This window comes from Monodelphis domestica, chromosome 1, assembly GCF_027887165.1.
Source record: "Monodelphis domestica isolate mMonDom1 chromosome 1, mMonDom1.pri, whole genome shotgun sequence".
Taxonomy (NCBI): domain Eukaryota; kingdom Metazoa; phylum Chordata; class Mammalia; order Didelphimorphia; family Didelphidae; genus Monodelphis; species Monodelphis domestica.
In genome coordinates, this window is record NC_077227.1 from 49,461,788 (window position 1) to 49,484,238 (window position 22,451).

The 22,451-nt window shown below is 48.5% G+C and overlaps 1 protein-coding gene across 8 annotated transcripts in view; it reads left to right on the forward strand.

Annotated features, from left to right (window-relative positions):
* ARID3B (AT-rich interaction domain 3B) overlaps positions 1 to 22,236 on the forward strand; it is a 60,175-nt gene extending 37,939 nt beyond the window's left edge. For 3 of the 8 annotated variants that reach the window (XM_056798799.1, XM_056798782.1, XM_056798808.1), the window contains exons 5-9: positions 16,031 to 16,214; positions 16,433 to 16,701; positions 16,803 to 17,060; positions 19,276 to 19,374; positions 20,280 to 22,236. In XM_056798799.1, coding sequence (XP_056654777.1) covers positions 16,031 to 16,214; positions 16,433 to 16,701; positions 16,803 to 17,060; positions 19,276 to 19,374; positions 20,280 to 20,440 — 971 coding nt within the window. In that variant the 3' untranslated portion in view covers positions 20,441 to 22,236. The remainder of the gene's footprint in view (positions 1 to 16,030; positions 16,215 to 16,432; positions 16,702 to 16,802; positions 17,061 to 19,275; positions 19,375 to 20,279) is intronic. The other 5 variants (XM_056798819.1, XM_056798794.1, XM_056798815.1 and 2 more) reach the window with 3 other exon arrangements.
* Positions 22,237 to 22,451: the final 215 nt, after the last annotated feature.

Consider the following 22,451-nt stretch of genomic DNA (forward strand, 5'->3'; position numbering starts at 1 on the left):
GACTTATAGTAATCAGGTATCAGAGATCCTGGGTAGACCAGTGTAAGGGGTAAAATTTAGGGGTTGTTGACTGAATATATTATACTAGTGGTCACCAGGGATTAATTAAATTCCAATAAAATATTCAAGTCAGTTTGGGATTTTTATGGTGGTTTAATTACAATAGAGGGAAGAAATTAAGAAGAAGAGAGAAAGAGGAAAGAGAATTTAAACTGTTCCAGCCCAGGCTGAACCAGGCAGGAGTTCAGAGGCCTAGGCCAAGGGGCCTTCTCAATCTAGCTTGGCTACCAGCCACGAGGCCTCTGAGATGAGGGGTCTCCTAGAAGGATAGCATTTTAGGAGGTAAAGGAATCAGCCTAAACCACTCACCAAGTACAATAAGAACTTCTCCCAGTCACCTCAACAGCAAGTCACAAACGCCAAAACCCAACAAGAGCTGCAAGCACGCCAAACGCCGCCCAGCACTCCCCATGCTGCCAATAGAGACCAACATCTCTGTGAGTAAGAGTAAGAGCGAGAGCGGAAGTGATGCGAAATATATAGACTGTTCTTTACGTCACTTCCTGCATCTCACATGTACCAATGGTAGCTTAAGCTTGACTTAGGACAGCTCAGGGGGTCTCTCAGTTGTTTCTGATTTGTCATGTGTTAGCACATGTGGACATAGGCCATCCTCCTCACAGTTATTCCTTAAGTGGGGTGTATGCATTCCTGGTTGTTAGAATTTCTAAGACTTGAGCAAAATGGAGAAAATCTAAAATTCACAGCAGCTCAGGCTTACCATTCATTAATTCCTTTTCTCCTTCTGATGGAAGCAATTCAAGCCTTATTATTCCTATTTAAGAGACAAGAAAATAACCACAGATATGTGACTTGTCCAAGTTCATATGGCAGCTGGTAGATATGAGGTTGGCCAGCACAATCCAAGTCTTACATTCTTTCCAATAGAACCATCTTCCTCTTCCAAATGAGAACTCATGTTATATGGTGCCTTCTGACTATTAAATACTTTTAATGCACACATTCCCCCAAGACTTATAATAAGGTGAAAATATTGAAGTCCTGTGTGAGATTGGTGTTGGAAGCAACATCAACATGAATGATTCAGGCCTCTTAGTATAAGGGCAGGAGTTAGAGAAGACAGGCAGGAAACTACATTAGACCCACTGCCCTCTGTTCCTGTATAACCCCGCACCTGAATATGCTGGGCTGGGGGGGAGGGTGGCATCCTTGCCTGGTCAGAAGCAGGGACCGGGATAAGATGATCTCTTCACTCTTTGGTTAAGCTCCATATGAGTTGAACAAATGTTTAAGCTCAGAGAAGAGTATATTACTAGGATCTGGTAGAATCAGGGAAAGCTTCCTGAAGGAGTTGCAACTTCTTAGTTCTTCTCCCTTTTGGCATTTGTACCATATCTGATGCTGCTAATCACCTTCCTTGCCCAATATTCTGTTCCCATGGCTTTTTCTGTCAGTATTTTCTCCTAGGGCTACTCTCTCTTCTTGATTGGCTCATTGTGCCCTTTGTCAGGGCCTTGTCCTAGACCCTCTTCTCTTCTGTTCACATTAATAGCTCTCATAGGTTCAATTCTCTCTGTCTAGATCCACATATATGCAGTCTCAATCTCTCTCACCAGACTCACAGAATTTGAGATTTGGAATGGATAGATCTCAATCCAACCCCTGTGCATAAGGAACCACCCCCCACCAGGGTACTCACCTGACAGGAGGGTAGTAGGAGAGAAGGCTGGAAAGGTAGCTTGGCCGTCCCTGAATGGTAGGCCAAGAGACTTGTGTGTCAGGCTAGAAGAAGTTTAAGCATTTTAAACAGAAGGAATAGCCAGATAATTTAAAACTCTCATTTCTATAACACATGAATGGTTAAAATGTTTTCCTCATAATAATGCTATGAATCAAGTACTGGAATCCTCATTTAAAAGAAGGATTTTGAAAATAAATGAGGCTAAGTGAGGGAATCCATGAGGAAGGCCAGACTTTAGGGAAAATAACAAACAGGGGTATTGAGAATGAATTGGATTTGGGAGAGACAATTCTCATTGTACTTGCAATGCTCACCTTTCCAGAAAATACTCTCATTCTCAAAGACTGTCAGAGACACTGGGGTTTGATTGTGTATCTCAGTTGTATGAAGCCTGGAATATTTATACTTCACATGCACGTAAGAATAAGAGTCCCTGACATTTGTGACTTTCTTGGCATTTTTCAGTTGAACTTTCTGAGGTTCATGGGATAATGTCAGTTTTTGGTGACCAGGGTGGGAGGATAGCAAGACTGGGGAGTAATACTCTTGGAGCTGTTGTGAAGACTAAATGGCAAATTTCACAAGAAGCTTCCAAAAAGGCCCTGAGCTTGAAAGGTCTCAGGTCTTCATCACTGGCGCCAAGGACATTCTGCAGAATGTTGGGGCATTGGCTTAACATAGGTTGAATGGATGAGGTTTATTTGCAGCAGGAGCACAGCAGGCTGTCTCTGAATGATCGCAGCTGCAAGTGATAAAATACTTTCCCGTGGCCATAATGCCTGAGGAGGCAGAAGGAGCCTCTAACTGCCTTTTTGTCTTCCTGTGTGTCCCTCTCCCCCTCTTTTAATTGTTTGGGTGAATTGGCTTCAACAGAGGAATCTTTCAGCCTGTAATCATTACCTTTGATTTCTAGGACACACTTGTTTCTGCTTGTTTTTTCTTGCCCTTTTGCTGCTGGTCAGTTTTCTTTACCACCTGAGCAGCCTGCTTTATACATTGGAAGCTGAGCAGGGAGCTCTCAGACTTCAGATCCTGAAGTGGTCATTCAGGGGTTGGCCCATTCAGTAGACTATGTGCCTTCTATTCCAGTGGCTAATGCTGGAGGGGAGTCAGCATGGTTTAATGTTTGAGGAGTTGAATTAGCTGAAAAGTTTTGGATGTTAGGAATCAGGAGAGACTTGTGTTAGGGAGGACAACCAGCAGACTGAGTTCAAGTGTGAGGTGATGGAGACCTGTACTAGGGTAGTGGCAAGTCAGAGAAGAGATGTGGATGTATGCAAGAGATGTCGTGACATATGTTGGGGTAAGAAAGTGTAAAGGGTTGAGGCTGAAACACTAGGCAGGAGCCAGTGTAATGGGAGGATGGGGGGAGGTGCTCTAGACAGTAAGCAATCCAGAAGTTTGGAAGGCAAGAGGCTTTTGGGGAAAAGATAGCAAGTTCAGTTTGTTTGGGGTATATCTACTGGAGGTCTAGTTCAAGATTTCTAATGGGCTTTTAGAGATATGAGACTGAAGGTCAGCAGAGAGGTCAGGGCCAAATAAACAGATATAAGAATCACCAACATAGAGATGATAATTGAATCTATGGGAGCTGCTAAGATCGTTAAGTGAAATGGGATAGAGGGGAAACCCATATTTAGCAGGCATGACCTAGATGAAGATTTAGCAAAAGACTGAGAAGAAGCAATCTGGTAGATAGGAGGAGAACCAGGAGAGAAAGAGATATAAAAATGTCCCAGAAACCTTAAGAGAAGAGAGTCTCTCAAGCAGAAGAGTGTGATCAGCAGTGTTAGAAGCTGCAGAGAGGTCAAGAAGGATGAGGAATGAGAAAAGACTTTTAGATGGCAATTGTGACATTGTGTTGGCTAACCAGTTCTGTACAGAATCCTCTGGTCTAATGAACTTCATCAGCATGTCTCTCAGGACCATCCAGCATTCTCCTGTCCACTGAGGAGTCCTCTTAATTCCCATATCCTAGGATTGGCCCAAATAGAAACTTAGTCTCTTTCCCTCCTCATAAGGGGGAGAGAAGAGGAGCCTGTTCCCTATGCCCCAGGATATGCAAGAAGCCAAAATGTTAAAGTCTTCGACTAGAGATGTGACCATGCTACTGTCTTTCCTTCCTCAGCAGGCTAATCCCAGGTAAATGATCCGAAAATCCCCATTACAAAGAACTGGTGTCCTAAAGTGACAGTTCTGCAGCCTGTTAGCCCCATTTTTACTGTTCTTTTTTTTTTTTAAGACCCCTTACCTTCCATCTTGGAATCAATACTGTATATTGGTTCCAAGGCAGAAGAGCAGTAAAGGCTAGGCAATGGGGTCAAGTGACTTGCCCAGGGTCACACAGCTAGAAAGTGTCTGAGGCCAGATTTGAACCTCCCGTCTCTAGGCCTGGCTCTCAATCCACTGAGCCACCCCGATTCCCCTTCCATTTTTACCATTCTTGTGGCAGAAGCTGCACTCGCACAAGCCATCCTTGTGTACAAAGGAGATGGTGATTAGGAATCCCAGATAGCATAATGAAGTCCATGGCATGGTATTGCATTTTATAATTGAGTTTCACCACACTTAAAGAAAAATGTGCCCTTTGCCCAAAGGTCAGAGCAGAAACATCAAAGGTGCTAAACCCACTGTGCTCATGAGAAAGGCCAGCAGGACTCTCTGCTGCCCTCATCTAAGAGCCAATAAGATTAGGTTTGATTCATGTTTGAATAGCTCTGCACACACCTCACAGGGCAGTGGGGAAGAGACGGTCCCCCTAATTCTGTTTAAGGCTACAGCCCAACCTTGCTTTTCCCAAATGGGTTTCAAGAGCTGCTTTTGATGTGTGTGTGTACTAAGAATTTACTGTGGGAAAGGGGCTTAACTGAGTGTATTTCCTTGCGTTGTGCACTTATCTGTCCATCACAGTCAAGGAAACGCTCTCTTGTATGTGGCTTTGTCCCATGGAAGGAAGGCACTTTCTGGTGTGTTCTTTTAGCTCAGGGTACAGCTCTAGCCCTGGAAGCCCATTGGGACAGCATATGTCCTCAAAGAATCCTCTCTCTTTGAGTTGTTTTTCTGCTCTAACTTCCCCTGAAAGTTTAATTGACAATCTTTTTCTTTTGAAAAAAAAATCCTTATCTTCTGTCTTAGAATCAATATTGTGTATTAATTCTAAGGCAGAAGAATAGTAAAGACTAGGCAGTGGGAGTTAATTGACTTGCCCAGGACCACACAGGAAGTGTCTAAGCCCACATTTGAACCCAGGACCTCCCCTTAGGCTTAGCCACTTTTCGAGGGCCTAAAGATTCCTACTCCTTACCTTTTTGCCATTCTTCAGGCTATACAGTTGTTATCAATGTCATTTCTTTTCTTTTTTTAGCAGTCATTTGATATAGTACAGCTAGCCATCACTTATCCTTGGTAATGGGAGAACATGGGTCATTGAAACCCCCAGATAATCTGAATGATTCTCTTTAGCCATCAGATTCAGCTTCCTCCCCTTCGAAATCTTGTAGCAGGACTTCTAGCAAGTAGCAAAGTGGATTCACTTGTCTCTCACCCATCTCTGCCAGTAATCTAGCTACCAGCTGCATTGGCACAAACAGGAGGAAAGCGAAAGGAGGAACAGAGGGAAGGTGAAGCTTCAGAAGTCATCTGTGTTGGCTGAGTTTGGTGTTCTTTGAGAGGTTTCAATTTGGAAACTCTTGAAAAGGAAGCTGCCTTGCAGGGATAAATGGCTGTAGGGGAATATTAGGAAACTACTGTGATAGAAAAACGAAAGGCTTCAATGGCACATCTTTAAAGATACGTTCCAGTCTCAAAGATACCAGCAGCACCCCTAACTTTCTGAAGACTGGTATTGGACAGGTCAGTCCAACAGATATCTTTAATGCCCGAGTCTCCCCCTTTCAGCTTGGCTGGAGAGAGACAAACACTGGATTTGGAATCGGAAGAAAAGAAAAGGGTTGCATTTTCATTCTATTGACCTTGTGACCTTGAGTAAAAATCATTTGGAATTCTCTGGCTCAGTTGGTAGCAACTACGTGACAGAGTAGGTAGAGCTTTAGATTTGGAATTAGGAAACTGAATTCAAATTTTGCTTCAAACATATGACAGACATTCAGACCTGTGATCCTGGATAAAATTTCTGCCTCCATTTCTTCATCTGTAAAATGGGGGATAAGAACAGCATCTACCTCCCAGGATTTTTGTGAGGATAAAATGCAATGTCTACACAGGATTTTGCAAATGTTAAAATGCTATATCGATGTTAACTAGTTGTCTCATCAATAATAGGAGGCTAATACTTAGTAATCTATCTCGCCAAGGTCCTGAGGCCCCATGGAGATAGTGTGCATAACACCCTTTCTAGCTACTCTTTGTCTTCTCTCTCAGCCAGAGATCAGCAGCTTCCAAAGACCAGCTTTTCCTTTTAGAGTTAGGCAGGGAAGGACCAGATGTGACCTCGAGAGGCACTCCTGCTTAGATTGCTGTGAGTCCTATAGAGGACTTGGGGGCTCAGCTATATCCGTCATTATTATTGGGCCCATACTTATAGGTAATAGCTTGTATGGATGAAGCGTTTCCTCCCTGGAGTCCTCAGAGGTAGGCAATGTGAGCATCATCATCTCTCTTTAAAAATGAGAAAACCAAAGGTCAGGAGAGCAGAGTTTTGGCTGGTCAGTGTATGAGCTCCTTGAGAGTATGACTGTTTGTTTCTCCTCCCCTCCTTACTTTTCTTTGAATCCCCAGATCTGAGCACAGTGCTTAGCACAAAGGAAGTGCTTAATCAGAGATCATTGATTCAACACTTTCCCCCCAGTACCCTCCCTCTCTCCCACCCCTCTCTCTCTCCCACTCTCCCTCCCTCCCCCCTTTCAGCACTGTGCAATTGTTTTTACTGGATAGTTGCATCTTAATTGCATGCCCTGCCCCTAGCTTGCATTGCTGACCACCTGAACCTGCAGCCTAATTGCCTTGAGGAAGGCATTTTTTGCAGAAATGGCTCATAAGAATGACTCAGGTCACCTCCCTGGCCTGGTCCAAGAAAAGGAATTTTGGTGGTGAAAGAGTTAATCTGCAGAGGCGCAGCCAGGAACAGAGCCTGCCTTGAAGGAGGGTTGTGTGTGTATGTGTGTCTATGTATGTGGATGGGTATGTGTGTAGAGGAGAGAGAGAGATCTAGTTCCCTAGCCTTCTAGTTTATGACAGTTTTTCTGCCAAAATGATTAATGATCCTTTCTAAGTCAGGGAAAACCAGTCCCTGGCAGAGCCATGCCCTTAGGCCCAAGACCCCAACCCTTCAGTGGTTGGCATGGAGGCCTCCATCTGAATCCATTTATATTCTCAGCTTCTATGTGGATTTCATAGATCCCTGGAATATGTGCACTCTCAGGGGGTAGTTAGATGGGCTTCCCCTCCACATAATACTCTTTCTTGTCCTACTCCCATTTCTTTCCCTTGGGCCAAAGAGGGCCATTTCCCCCTCCTTCCCTGAAAAAAAAAAAAAAGCTGTTTTTCAGACTGTATTTGTAGAGGGGAATTGCTATTTCAGAGCATCCCTTTTACAGCAACAGCTGTGTCCAAAGTACTGGGCATATGCCCTGTTTTCATTGGCCTCCAATAGAATTCCTGCCAACAAGGGTTAAAGAATCCCAGCTTCTTTCACTAGATTGTGGTCCCCATAAAAGCCTTTTACATGGCTGCCCCTCAGGCTGCCTCCAGCTTCCAGGCTGAAATCTGATAAGGAGCAGCTTTGTTGGAACTGTCAGTCTCCTTTATTGAGGAGGGAACCCGAGACCAGTGGCATTTCTTGGGGTGCAGATAAGGCCCAGGACTTCTGTCAAAAAGAGCATGATTAATTACCCTCCATTCCAGCTCCTGCTTTGAGAGCAGTGACTGACAGTCCACAGGCTTATGTATCAGGTGCTGCCCTCCCCCTCTGGGAGGTTCGATGGAGCAGCAATTCGTTCTCCAGCAAGGGCAATAGTAAAGACCACAAGAGTGCTCTGAAATTTTGTTTATTTCTTTCTGATAGTTACACATGGCTTATTAGGGCTAATTCAGGTTGAGTGACACCCACCATAGTTGAAAAGGGCCTCCCTGGGAGGTGATTTAGGAGAACCTGATGAATTGGGTTGGTTGACTGCTGAGGTGCTCTCCAACTCAAATTCTGTGATTCTGTGATAGGGATCTCCCTATACACTCAGGCCTAAGGCAGAAGCTTTTAACTTGTGTTAAACAAATGGAACCTTTGATGCTATCACAAGCTAATAGACAAGTTCCCCTCTTAGGAGGAGACCATTTGCCTTCTTGTCCTCTTTCTTAGGGGCAGTTTTTCTTCCCAGATGTCAGCTTCCTCAAATTAGACTAAAATGAGCCTTCTTCCCTTCAGTCTCTCTGCTTGTGTTGTTTGTGTTTGGCCATAATGCCAAGATTTTCTGTGGTTGAAGGTAATTTGACTTACCAATAAAAGACATTAACATAAAGCCATTGTCAGCCAAGTATACCCTATAACAGTATCCATGGAGCAGAAAGTGAAACATGCCCCAGATCTTTCCTTTCCATGCCTTCTGCCTGATTCCAGTTTTGAAAAGTGCCCGTGTCTAGCCAGCCACACTTCTCCTAAGATCCTACAGGGCCTGGGCCAGACTTTCATTGGAAGCCAAGGACTGTATTAATCTGAACGTGGGAATTATAAGTAGATGGAAGTAACCCACATGACCAAAATAGGGGAAGCTGATCCTGAGAAGGTGACATTGAACTTTCCATAGCTGCCTTTCAGAATAGAAATGGATTTCTCCTGCTAGTTTGAAGGAATAGAATTGCTTCCTCCTGCCTTCATCTGTGGGCTTGTAACAATCTCATTATCCAGCATGGTGGTATTTTTGGATACTAAGTATTGATTCTAAGGCAGAAGAGTTGTAAGAGGTAGGCAATGGGGGTTAAGTGACTTGCCCAGAGTCACACAGCTAGGGAGTATTTGAGGTCAAATTTGAACTCAGGTCTCTCCAGGTATGGCTCTCAATCCACCAAGATAACTAACTACCCCTTATTTAATGTATTTTATAGTTATTTTGAATGGTATTTCCTTTTCAATGATTCTTAGATTGTGTTTTTCTATAGAAATACCCTTCATTTTTTTTGGAGTTATTTTGTAGCCAGCAATTTGTTCAATCTAATTTCTCAAATTAGTTGCCTTGCTTATCCCTGGGGATTTTCTTAATAAATCATGATGTCATCAGCAAATCAGTATAGTTTTGCCTCTACTTTGTCTTTGTTTGAGGCTTTATTTTGACTTATTCGTATTACTAGTGTAAAAATTAAATTTAGTCTCTAGTAATAGAAATATTATATTTTGTGAGGTTTATTAAGGATTATTAGAAAATCAAGGAATAAAGAAAATACAAATAAGAAAACCACGTGCCTAGGGCTGATTAGCCCATTCAAAACCCCTGTGCTTAGATTACTCTCTACATCCTTGCAAATGGAAGAGCAGAACAAGCGTAAGCATAGAAGAGGTCAAGGTAGGCGTTACCACCAGTTTAAATACTAATTGTGATCTTGCCCAGGTGGGGACTCAGGTGAGATTATAGGGAATTCTGGGAAGTACCAAGGACTTCTGGGGATTGAAGTCTAGGGTTTTAAATCTCCATTTTACACTAGCATTTCTAAAGCCATTTCAAGTAAGAGCAGGAAAAGTAAACATTTTGCCCTACTCATGTATTTATTGGGAAAGGTTCTAGTGTATCCTCCATGTTAAGATGCTTTCTGGTTTCATAAATGTATTTTATTGAATCACAGAAAGATTCTTCTAAGCATACCTTCTAGGGTGGTGGTTATTTTTAGCATGAAATAAGTGTTGTACCTTATCAGAGGCTTGTATAATCTCTTGAGATAATTGTATGTCTGGGGATGTTTTTGATTTTAGTGTGAATAATTCTGTTGATTGTTTTACTGGGATTGAACTATCATGACTCTCTGGTATAAATCCAACTTGACTCTACTGGATGGTTTCTTGGATAAATCTCTGAAGTCTGTTTGACAGGATTTTATTTAAAATTTAGGCATTGATATTCCCTCACGCTCCTTGATTCCTGTCTTTATCTTTCCTTAGAAGCATTAGGAACTTCTGAGCGCACTGAGTTCAGTCTCTTCTTGAGTAGAAATGGCCTTCTCCAGCATTCCTGACAGGTGGTTGGCCCCCTTTGGCTTAAAGCCCTCTGGGAGAAAGGAATTCTCAAGGTAGCCCATTCTTCTTTTAGGCAGTTCCAGCTGTTCGAAAAGTTGTTCAGCATGGGTGTTTCTCTTCATTATTGTTGTAGCTCCCACTCCCCCCTCCACTCTTTAGGAATGAAATAAAGGGTGAAGGGAAGTTAGATGAACATATTGAAATCCACTGGCATCACACCCCGCCACCACCTTTTTTATCCTCATGATACTGCCCTTGTTCAGGCTTTTTGTTGAACAGTTTGTGGAGGCCATTTACAAGACACATGGGATCAGTAAGCTTTAAAGTTGGGAGAGTTATGAGAAATACCATATCTAATCCCTCTCCTTTTACAGAGGAAGCCTAGAGAAATTGTGGAGTCTACTCTAGGCAGTAAGAAACAGAACCTGGGACCTGGGACCTGGGCCCCATCTTCCTGACTTTGGATACACAGCACCCCCACTCTATTGCACTGCCCCTGGAATCTCAGGCTCATTTTCTGTTTTGTTTTTCTACTCCATGCCTTTTTCCTCTGCTAATTATATAATCTTGTTCACAAGATGTGATCCCAAATGTACTATTTCTAGGAGTCAAACCTACCCTCAAAGGATGAAAATAGACCCAACTTCCCTGCCCTCCCCCCCCCCCCCCCACTGAGGATGTTCAAACACTGAAGGCAGCCCTTTCTTTCCAACTCCCTTTAAGAGCTACCAAAGAAAGCCACTCTTATCACTTGATAGTTATGCCTTGTATCTCCCCATGTTTAATCCTAGTGGGTGAAAATATAGAAATCATTTGATTCTTGTCCAAACTCCTCCCCCACTTTTTTTAGATGGTAAAACTAAAATCAAGAGAGAAGGGACTTGCCTAAGTTCAGTGGCAAACTAATGGGGGGAGGGGTCCTCTCCACATCTAAATCACCTGTTTCTCTTTGATTTCATGGTTTCCCCATTTAGAAGGACAGGTGTGAAGATTGGATTTGGCTCTCCCCTGATTGTAACAATGAAGGTACTTAGCTCTTCTCTGATTGTGAAGATTACATTGTAACCCTTGTCTATTTTTAGATTTAATCCCCATAAGTGTAAATACGGTACTTAAAAGTTAAGTATGAAGATATGCCCATTTTTATATCTAATCACCAAAAGTACAAATATCCTACTTAATCATGAAGTGGGAGGTCTATGACCCACGTGTGTGATAATGGGTAATGAATCAGAATCGACTGCCTTCCGAGCAGTCCTAAAACAGAGCGTCAACTATGGTTGGTACACGTGGAATTAGGGGAAGGCACAGGAAGTGATGCAAGAGAAAATCTCTTTAAAAGGGACTGCCCCTTTGTGGTCGCCAAAGTTGTAAGGGGGGAGGGGAGGTTATTTTTTTTTTTTTAGGCAATGGAGGTCAAGTGACTTGCCCAGGGTCACACAGCTGGGAAGTGTCTGAGGCCAGATTTGAACCTAGGACCTCCCGTCTCTAGGCCTGGCTCTCAATCCACTGAGCTACCCAGCTTCCCCCGGGGGGTTATTTTTTAAAGGGTTGGACCTTATTATTTAAGAGTTTGGTCACCAGGAATTTAATTAATTCCAAAGAGATTTTATTTACAATTTCATTACAAAATGTAGAAAGAATGAAGTAAGAAATCAGAGAGAGGATAAGGTAAGCCTATCTAGCCTAAACACTTAAGTAATTTACTCCCAGCCCTTGGCTCAACAACCAGATGTGGAGAGTTGGTCCTTAGCTGACCTTAGCAAAGCTGAGAACCTAGGAAAGTCCCTCCTGAGGCAAGTCTTTTCAGAAAATAATCCAGGAAAGAGTCAGCTTTTTCACTCCCCACGTGTCAGTCCAGTCAGCAGATTCTTCTGCCCCTCTTCACCAGCCTCAACTTGAAAGCATGAAGAATTGAATTCTCACAGGAAATTCCACTCCAAGACTCCCATATCCGCTTCCAAAAATGAAGAACTGTCACAGGAAGTGACAGCCCCTTTTAAAGACATTTTCTCTTGCATCACTTCCTGTGCTTTCCCCTAATTCCATGTGTACCAATCATAGTTGACGCTCTGTCCTAGGACTGCCCAGGAGGCAGTTAGTTGATTCTGATTCATTATCCATTATCACACACATGGGTCACAGACCTCCCACTTCATGATTAAGTAGGATATTTGCACTTTTGGTGATTAGATCTAAAGATGGGCTTAACTTTTAAATACCATGTTTACACTTATGGGGATTAAATCTAAAAATAGACAAGGGTTACAATGTAATCTTCACAATCAGGGAAGAGCTAAGTACCTTCATTGTTACAATCAGGGGAGAGCCAAATCCAATCTTCACACAGGTGAATATGGGCACATCACTCTAGGCTCTGCCCTGATCCACCCCAGTCAGATTTGGCTACATTAGCCTTCTGGTTTCATTTGCTTATATGGAAAGGGAGGCCAAGATGGCACTATAGAAAGGAAAAGTTACTAAAGGTACTTGACATTCACCCTTTGTCCATTAAGAACTTACTCCATGTGAGGCACAATACTCAGACCTGGGAATCTACAAATGAAAACTCTACCCTTCCTCATCTAGGAGCTTCTGCTCTACCAGAAGTGGTTATGGCCTGCATGGACACAAATAGAGATGATGCCAGGGAGAATGGGATGGGGAAAGAGGTGAGATGCAGACCAGGAGCTCTAAAAAGATTCAAGGAGGAAGCAGCTCCTTTTAGCTAATGAGGGAAGTGGGATGGGGGAGACATCGGGCAGGGAAGGTTTCTTTAATGGGACAGTATCCAAGAAAGACCTTGAAATAAGACTGTTCCAGCAGGCAGAGAAGAGAGATATATGAGGTGGAGAGTGAGTAGAAGGCCAGTTTTCTGAACGTATTACATGTAGACCTCTAAAACAAAATCATCTTCTGTTTTAGACTTGACCTTCCAAAAATAACAAAGAATGTTTCTTAGTCTGTGTCTCTATGGTATCTATGAATTAATGTCTTGTCTCTATCTTAGCAGAAGACCAGAGGTCCTTTACTGTCCCTTTCTTGTCTATCAGATGTCTCAGACCCCCATCTGACTTGGATTAAACTGTTTTAAAACAACAACAATTAATTGGTAGAGCTGAGATTCCAGGACATAGAAGGGGGAAAAAAAAACCATTCTCTTAAAATGTTTAGGGGATGGGGAGGAGGAAACATGGAGCTGAGACACACTACTCTTATCTGATCAGGACAAGGCTTCCAGCCGACAGGGCAGCTGAATAAGAGATCTCAGCAAGATTTGGGGGTGGGGGAAAGAATGGAGGAGAGGCTAGGCTGCGTACAGTAAAATGAATTTGCCATCAAAAGGCAACAAGTCTCATACCCTGACCTGGACGGTGACCCTTCCCTCTGGAATTCTCCCCTCTGACCTCTGGATCATTAATCCCGAGGCTGCCAAATGACAGTAATCCATCATGCTCTCTGACAGGCATCACAGCCGGCTGTGAAAGGATCCACTGGGTCCAGGCCCCTGCCCCCCTTCTCCTTTCCCTGTCCCCTGATGCTCATTAGTAGCCCTTCCTGCCTGGTGCCAGGTTTCCTAATAAAGTCCCTGGCTCCTCTCTTTTCCCATCATGGCCAGTTGGCGGAAGCTAGTCTAGCCTTTCTCTTCCAGGGGCCCACTGGGGGCAGAGAGATTAGAAAGAGGGACATCTCTAGTTGTTCCTCTGGCCTCTCAAGACCTGCTGGTTAAGTACTTCTTTGACAGGCCATGGTGTCAACAGAAGTGCTAATAGTATCTAGGAGCAAACCTGTGGCAGCAGAACTTGTCTGGAAAAGGGCAGGGGAGGGAGAGAAGGGCTCTATTGTTGTCCATTTTGGAACCAAGGCAGTGGCTATGAAAATCAGGCCCCATTTGAATTTAGTTTCTTTAGAGCTTTCAAATGTTACTTAGAATTACAGAACAGTAGGGGCAGCTGGGTAGCTCAGTGGATTGAGAGCCAGGCCTAGAGACAGGAGGTCCTAGGTTCAAATCTGGCCTCAGGCACTTCCCAGCTCTGTGACCCTGGGCAAGTCACTTGACCCCCATTGCCTAGCCCTTACCATTCTTCTGTCTTGGAGCCAATAGACAGTATTGACTCCAAGACAGAAGGTAAGGGTTTAAAAATAAATAAATAAATAAATAAATAAAATAATTACAGAACAGTAGTCCCATCATTTTACTGAAGAGAAAGGTGCATCCAGAGAGATGGAGTCATTTTGGGGTCAGGCATTTATTTGGCACCTACTTGGGGCAGAATCTTATACAAAGTGAGAGAGTCTGAGAAGACTCAGGCTGACATACTAAGAGTTTATGGGCTAGTTAAGGAAACAGCAGACACACAGATGACTGGAGTCTTAATATTTCAACCAGGCAGAAGTCCAGAGAAGCCTAAGGGGAGAAAAGCCATTACTGACCAGTGGGGACCAGGAAATCACATTTGAAGTGACTGCTGGAGCACATCACCAGCTTCCTGAGCTTAGAGAAGTTGTGAAAAATACGCTAAACAAAGGCAGAGGCAGGAAAGCACCAGATATGTTTGAGAGAAGGTGGCCAATCTCGCTCAATTGGAACAGAGAGAGAATCCATGAGAAGTGTGATAAGTGGGGCAGCCAACCACCATGGAGGCCTTGGCCTCCATGCCTCTCAGGGAGTTTGGATGCCACTCAGGAGGAGCCATTGGAGGGGGTGGGAAATGGCATGGCCTGAGCCTAGGCCATTGCTTTTTTCTCCTACACGACAACCTTGTTCTATCTAATCTGGTTTAGAGGACTCCTCTGTCCTCTCAGACACGCAGCCTTTGGAGCAGGATACTCTCTTACTTGGCCAGGTTTAGACCAGTCAGCAGGATTGCTGGCTTTCCCCTTCTGCTTCATCCCCAGCCGGTGAGGTAACCTTAAGGAAAAGACTCCTCGCTTGTTACCTGCTCCTCCAAATTGGGAGAACAAAATCTGTTCACCAAAACACAGGAGAGTTGGATACTTGCTGGTGGATTTTATTCAGATAGCAGAAAGTCAAATGGAGATTTGGCATCTGTCCAGATCATCTTGTCAAGACACATACGTCTTATCAGCTAGGCCCTTCCAGCCCAGGAGCAGCCTAGACTGTCTTCTTTATCAGCCATCAGTCCTATTGGAGGGAAGAATTGTATAATTGCCCATTTGAAAAGGGGTTTGACAAGCATCCACATCTGGCCCAGGGAGGGGAAGGGTCATGGAGACAAATCAGGCTCCTTCCCTGCATCACATGGCTGCCACCTTAATTGAACCCCTCATCCCCTTCTCATTTGGATTGTTGTAGCAGCTTCCTCCTCACAGTTCTCCATTTTCATACAGGTTTCCATAGAGCTGCCCAGTAGATTTCCTGACATATAGGTCTGATCCCATCCCTCCCTAGTTCAGAAGTTGGCAGTGCCTCGTTGTTGCTTCCAGAAGCAAATAACAATTTCCTTAGCCCTAGCTTTAGCCTCTGCCTTTGCGGCTTATTTTACCTCATTCCCATCTCTGCGTCCTGATCTGACTGGCCTTCTCATTTCGTACCGTGATCCCCCTCCTTTCTCGGCCTGTGCCATCCTCCGTGTGCAGAAGGCATTCCTCCTCGGAGCCACTCAGCTTCTCTGGGCAGCTTCACGTGGCCTTGGAATCAGGAAGTCATGGGTTTGGAGCCTCCCCAGGCACAGACTTGGTGACTAGACAATCACTGCATCACTGTGGACCTCGGTTTCCTTCTCTCTTGAATGAGGGATTGAACTTGAAGACTGGACCTAAGAAGGATCCCCCTGCGTGTTAATGTTTTCTCCTTCCTCATATGATTGGCTTATCTGGGGGGGCAGGTGGTGTTTCCGTTCTGTTTTTGGGTCCCACGGGCATTGCGCACAGTTGGTACTTCGTAAATGCTTGCACAGTCATAGCATAGCCTTCCTCTGAAGCGAACGGCCAGCACGTCTGCCGGGATCTCTAGCCTGGCAGGATTGGGGCCCCGGACTGGGCAGGTTAATCGGCCTTGAAAATCCCGCAGGCGCAGTAGGTCTGTTTCACCGTTTGGTGTTGTGTCCTCTCTCGCTTGGTGACTCCAGGGACTCCGATCAACCGGATCCCCATCATGGCCAAGCAGATCCTGGATCTCTACATGCTCTACAAACTGGTGACAGAAAAGGGGGGGCTGGTGGAGATCATCAACAAGAAGATTTGGAGGGAGATCACCAAAGGCCTCAACCTGCCCACGTCTATCACCAGCGCAGCCTTCACGCTGCGCACCCAGTAAGTGGCCGGGGAGGGGGAGGAGAACGAAGGCCGTGGAGGTGTCTGAGGGCCTAAGGGGCTGGCTGACGAGATCAGGCCCGAGGCCCCCTTGGGTGCCGGAGACCAATGTCGGGAGGAGAGCCGGAGAGGGACCTTGGACCCAGGTTGCTGGGATGTTCTCCGATGCCAGGAGACTTTTGTAACGAGTCACCTGATCCTCTCCCTCTTTCTACCAGGTACATGAAGTACTTGTACGCCTATGAATGTGAGAAGAAAGCGCTGAGCTCCCCCGCTGAGCTCCAGGCTGCCATCGACGGCAACCGGCGGGAGGGCCGTCGGCCCAGCTACAGCTCCTCCCTTTTCAGCTACTCCCCCACCACCCCTGGTGGGCCCACCTCCCTGCTCTCCCCCCCCAAGATCCGATTCCCCATCCTCGGCCTCACCCCCAGCGGCAGTGGTGGAAGCAACAGTCCTCGGCTACCGCCAGCTGCGACACTCAGGAAAGGTCAGTGGCTGCCCGAGGGAGCCAAGGGGGCAGGAGAGTCCTGGCGTTGGTCTAGGAGCCCCGTCCGCCTCCTTCTGACCCCAGGCGCCTGCTTTCTTCAGCAGGTGATGGAGTCACCATGTCGGTGCCCATGCCCAACCGGCTGGCTGTGCCAGTGACCTTGGCGGGAGGCCAGCAGGCAGGCACCCGCACCAGTACGCTGGAGCAGCTGCGCGAGCGGCTGGAGGCCGGGGAGCCTCCTGAGAAGAAGGTGTCGAGGATGACCGAGGAGGAGCAGCGGTTTGTGCAGCAGGCTTTCCACCGAAACCTGCTCAGCGTGGCCCGGCAGCTCCCCATGAAAGTAAAAATCAACGGCAGGGGTGAGGAAACAAGAACCAGGGCCCCCAGGGCACGAGGGGGGAGCAGCAGCTGCTGCCAGCCATGGGGGTGGGGGTCCAGCCAGCTCACGGACTCTCGGGCATGTCCGGTCACCACATCCTGCCCCATTACCTGTAAGAAGAGCCACGGGCCTTCAGAGGTCACAGCTGGCCTTTCCTTCCAGCCAGCCCTTCAGGTCCAGGTAAATGAAAGGGCTCAGCCTTTGATGTAGGCAAGGCCAGGGCAGGTTTGGGGAGGAAGGGACGGCTGTCATTACTGAGGCCCAGCTGAGGGGGCCGGCAGTTAGAAAGCTTCCCTTCCCTGGCAAGGGGAGCCCGCTGTTTGGGGGCCTCGTACTGTGCCAAGCCAAGCATATGCACCAGAGAGTGTACCAGGATCCTTTGGGAGAAAGACTAATGTCTGAAGGGGCCTGGGGCAGAGCTCCCACTCTGCCCTTTGACCCAGAGTGCGGGACAGAGAGACAGGCGAGGACTCCTTGAGGCTCTCCCTCTGGATGACCACTTTAGCGCCAAACTTCCCCTCCCAGGATCCCAGGAAGAGGAGGGCATCGCTTGTTTTGAGGAAGGTTGGGGGGCGTGGAGAGTGTCAGACAGCCTGCAGTCTTTCTCGAACAGAGCGAGAAAACTAGTTTTGTTTCTTTTTTTTTAAATTCTAACCCTCGTCTTCTTTCTTAGAATTGATAGTAAGTATCGGTTCCAAAGCAGAAGAATGGTAAGGGCTGGGCAATGGGGATTAAGTGACTTGGATCACACAGCTAGGAAGTGTCTGAGGCTGGATTCAAACCCAGGACCTCCTCACTACAGGCCTGACTCTCCACCCACTGAGTCCCTTAGCTGCCCCTAAAGCCTATTTCTTAGTTTCTTAGGGAACTATGTAAAGAATAAAGGAAGTAATAGACCTGCCGTGCCCTAGAACAGTGATGTCCATCTCAGCTGGACATGGTGAACCTTTCCCACCTGCATGTTAATCTGGTTCTAGTTCTTGTCATTGCTCTGTGTAGCCTCAGAGAGGAGACCCTGCGCCCTCGCCTCAATGTCCTGGGAGGCCGTTTTGTTCCTCTCGAGCCACTAAAACGGCTTAGAAACAGAAACGAGTGTCTTGCGGGTCCATCAAAAAGGCCACCGACTTCAGTGCCTCGGCCTCGACCCCCAAAGGCTGGGGAGACCGCCCGAGCCAACAGAAAGAGGAAGCGGAGGAGGCCGCCGAGGCCTCTGCGAGGAGATCGCATTGGTGGGGAGAGGAGGGCAGGGGGGCAAAAGCGTGGAGACAGAGAAGGCATTGGCTGGTTTGCTTGTGTTGGAGGGTGTGAGGGTTAGAGGAAGGCTGGAAGGGCAAGTTGGATCTATGTTGGGAAGAGGTTGAAGTGATTTGTGTTTTATTCTAGAAGTAAAAGGGAGGGGAAGCAAGGTGGCTCATCAGACAGAGCCAGACCTAGAGGCGGGAGGTCCTGAGTTCAAATGTAGCCTCAGACACTTCCTAGCTGGGTGACCGCGGGCAGGTCACTTCACCCCATCAGCTAGCCCTTACCTCTCTTCTGCCCCGGGACTGATACCTCGTAGTGATTCTAAGACAAGGTATAGGGAGGGAGCCATTGGGGTTTGTTGTGGTCAGAGTGCCATCAGCAGGGCTGGCCTTTGGGAGCTTCGTGGAGAAGCTGAACGATGGTGGGCCTGGTGTCACAGAGGAAGGAGGGACCCCTCTCCCTCCTCGACAGAAGGAAACGACAAAGCCCATTCCTGGGAATGAGAAAAACTCTTAATCGATGGTTAGGGGACAGATAACTGGTGCTTCTAGGATTCTGCGCAAGTGGAGGAGGTGTGTTCCAGCTTGGGCCAAATTCAGGCTCTTTCTTGGCCTCCGCCTAGCAGGGATCCGGGCTTCCAGCTGCCCAGTTCTTCCGGAGACCCTCCGAGGCCCCGCGTCACCAGGAATGGGTCTGGCAGGGGAGGGCGGGGAGGAGAGAAGAACCTGCCGTTTGGGCTAACGGTCTTCTGAAGGGAGGGGGGCTGGGCTGGAAGGTCTGTGTGTGCCGAGAGTCAGAGATCATGTCATGATGGCCTCCAGGCCTTCACCTCGCAGGAAGGGCTCTGGGCCAACCCTCAGAGCAGATCATTAAAGAGAGCCCCCCAGCGAACCGGGAAGGTGGCAGAAGGGACGCTGCGGCCTAACTAAGCCCTGATTTCCCGTCTCTCCCAGCAGAAGATCGCTCTGAGGCAGCCGCCGCGCTGAACTTGTCCACGAGTGGCATTGGCAGCATTAACATGTCTGTGGAGATCAATGGCACCATCTATGCAGGTGAAACTCTCGGGAACCCTCCGTCCAGGCAGCCCCCTCAGGCAGTGCCTCCCCTGCTTTGTCACCTTCTCAGGGTGGGACTTCAGGCCTGAGGGAGCCTGTGGGACACTAGGAAGAGGGAGGAGATGTCCAGGAGAGAGCTCGCCGGCCTCAGAAAACCAGTCAGAGAGGATGATATTTGAACTTCTAGCTCCCGGGGGGACAGGGAGGGGACGCGGGGCCCAAAGGCCCTCCTAGCACCGAGAGCCCGGGGTCTCCTTTAAACGAGAGGCTTCATTGGCGAGACCTTCGGGGCATTTAGGGAGGATGGGAGGGCCCAGGCCTCAGTCGCTGTTCTCCCCGTCACTGGTCAAGCCTCTCTCCTACCCTTATGCTTGTTGTAGACAGAGTAACTGAGGGAGAACCAAGCGAAAGCTTTCACCCTCTGGGGCCCCTTTGTGCTGTGGTGAGGAGGAGGCCTCTGAGAGTCTGGGCAGAGCGGGCACCAAGACCCCTTGTGGACGGACATTTGGGTGGCCGTGGAAGTTTAAAGTCTGTTTGGTCATCTGAGAAGTCAAGGGAGGGAAAGTTGGGCCATAAAAGTATTTCATCTCTGCCTGGGGCCAGCTGGGTGGCTCAGTGGATGGAGAGCCAGGCCTGGAGATGGGAGGTCCTGGGTTCAATTGTGGCCTCAGCTTCCTAGCTGGGTGGCCCTGGGCAAGTCCCTTGACCCCCCTGGCCTAGCCCTTACCACTCTTCTGCCTTGGAGCCAATACACCGTGTTGATTCTAAGACAGAAAGTAAAGGTTTAAAAAGAGCAGCAGAAGGCCAGGGTCTTCCTTGGCAGCAGGGCACCCCCTGGAATGTGATTGAAAAGCTGTAAGGCACCAACCGTCTCCTGCCAACGTGTCTTTTCCTTGCCCCAGGTGTGCTGTTTGCCCAGAAGCCTGTGGTCCACCTCATCGCCAGCCCAGCCCCTCAGAGCACCTGTAGCAGCAGCAGCAGTGTTAGCTCCCACTGCTCCCCAAGTCCTACCTCATCTCGGGGCACCCCCAGTGCAGAGCCCTCAACCAGCTGGGCCCTCTGATGAATCAGGAGGCCCAGCTTCCACCTCAAGAGCCAGGAAAGGAGTTGAACAGTTTTTACCTCATCACCCGGCCCCCACTTCCCAGACCCCCCGGCCGGACAGCGAGGGCCCTGCCCGTCTGTCCAGCGGCCATTCCAGCCCTGCTGCGCCCCTGGGGAGGGAAGGAGCTGGAGGGGAGGGGAGGGCAGTGCTTGTCTTGGGTGACGGGGAGGGGGCGGTCGCTGAGGGCCTGGCGTCTCCCAGCCTGGAGCAGCACAGTGTATCGACAATCTGAGAGCCGGCCGGGGGTGGGCTTCCCCTTCCTAACCTTCCCCTTAATTTATTTCCCATGATCGTCACCCCATTGCCACCGACTCATCCTGCCAGCTCTGTCCTTAAGCTTCCTTCCTCCCCCAAATCAGTGGGAAAGATGATCTCGAAGGGTGCTTCTGCGTGTGAGCAGCCCGGGGTCCCCAGGACGCCGGGGGTGCTGCCTGCACACACGATGGGAGCCCCAAAGCACTGCTGAGTATCTCCTAAGGGGAGGGGATCGCTTCTCAGGGTCTTGTCCAGTCCAGCGTCACCCAAGGGTACTCCCCCCAGCCTGTCCCCAGGAAAATTGCCCTTTCCTGATCCCTGTCCCCCCGGCCCTTCCAGCCCGCCCTCCCCACGCTCCTCCGGCCAGGCCATCCCTCCTCCCTCCCCCTCCCCCTCCCTCCATCTCTAGGGGCCAACTCAGCACCCCCCTCCCTAGACCCCCTAACCTGCCTGTATCGGGTTCTTTGAAATACCTCAGATTTGTAATTGTTGATGTTTGATTCTTCAGGAAGTATTTGCATCTCTGAAATCTTTTTATATGTGTTTTGCTGACTTTGTTTTTTATTTTTATTATAATAATAATTATTATTGTAGCACCAAAGATGAAAAAAAGCATCCCCCCCAAAGCTGAGCAAAGCGCTTGGTATCCCAACCCTGATGGCCCTTCCCTCGGACCCCGAAGAAGGGGGCGGGGAAGGCACGAGGCAGATGACTCAGGGATAGGAGCCGGAGAGGAGGCGGCGGCTCAGACTCGCTCTTCGTGCCAGCTGGGGTTTCCGGACTCTCCCCAGGAGATCGAGGCCTCCTTTCCTGCCAAAACGGGGCTCGTCACAACTCTTCCCCGACCCCAGCACGTGCCCCCTGGATCCCCGTGAAGCCGCTGCCTGGAGCCGGGACTGGGTCTTTGAGCGGCCCAGCACTCGCCTCCTGCCCCGCCACCGTCAGCACCGTGCTGTTCTCGGGGCCACCCGGCGGCCTCGCCTCCTTTGGGCAGCCGGGGGTCCCCCTGGAGGCAGAGACCAGCATCGCCGAGGCAGGCGGGCCCCCGGCCTCGTCACCAGCGTGTTCTTCTCGGGTTCGCCCGCACAGGGTGGACTTGGCGCCTGGAGGAAGCAGAAATGGCCCACGATGCCGCTCGGTTGCTCGGTCCCTCCCGTAGAGCCAGCCTGGCCTCCCGGGATCGGGCACCTCCGGAGGTCCCCTCGGCTTCCCGGCCCAGGCAAACGCTTGGCAGCGCACCAAAGGAGGAGGCCCGGCGAGGGCCCGGCTCCGGAGTCTGCTTCCCACAAGGGACCTTTTTAACCCCGGTGAGGGCAGCCTCGCTCCCTCCTTCTCCCTCCCCCATCGTATGTATTCTAACCGAAGAAATGTGATAGCACACGGGTAGGCTAGGCGGTGGATGAGTACCTCAGATGTCCTCTCAGCACGGGTCTGTACGTCGTCGTTTTCTATCTTACGCGCTCTCCATGTTTGTACTCCAATAAACCTCTACCTCTTCACACGAGCGAGCGTGGCCGTCTGTACGGGCCGGGCCTGGGTGCCAACGTGGCCGCAGACACTGCCCGGCTGGGGGACCCTGGCAAGCCCTTGAGCCCGTCTGCTAGCCGCGAGCGCTCTTCTGCCTTGGAGCCAGTCCTCGGCATGGATCTCGGGCACAAGGGAGGGCCTCAAACACTAATGCCACTGCCTTTCCTGTTGGAGTTTTTTTATCTGA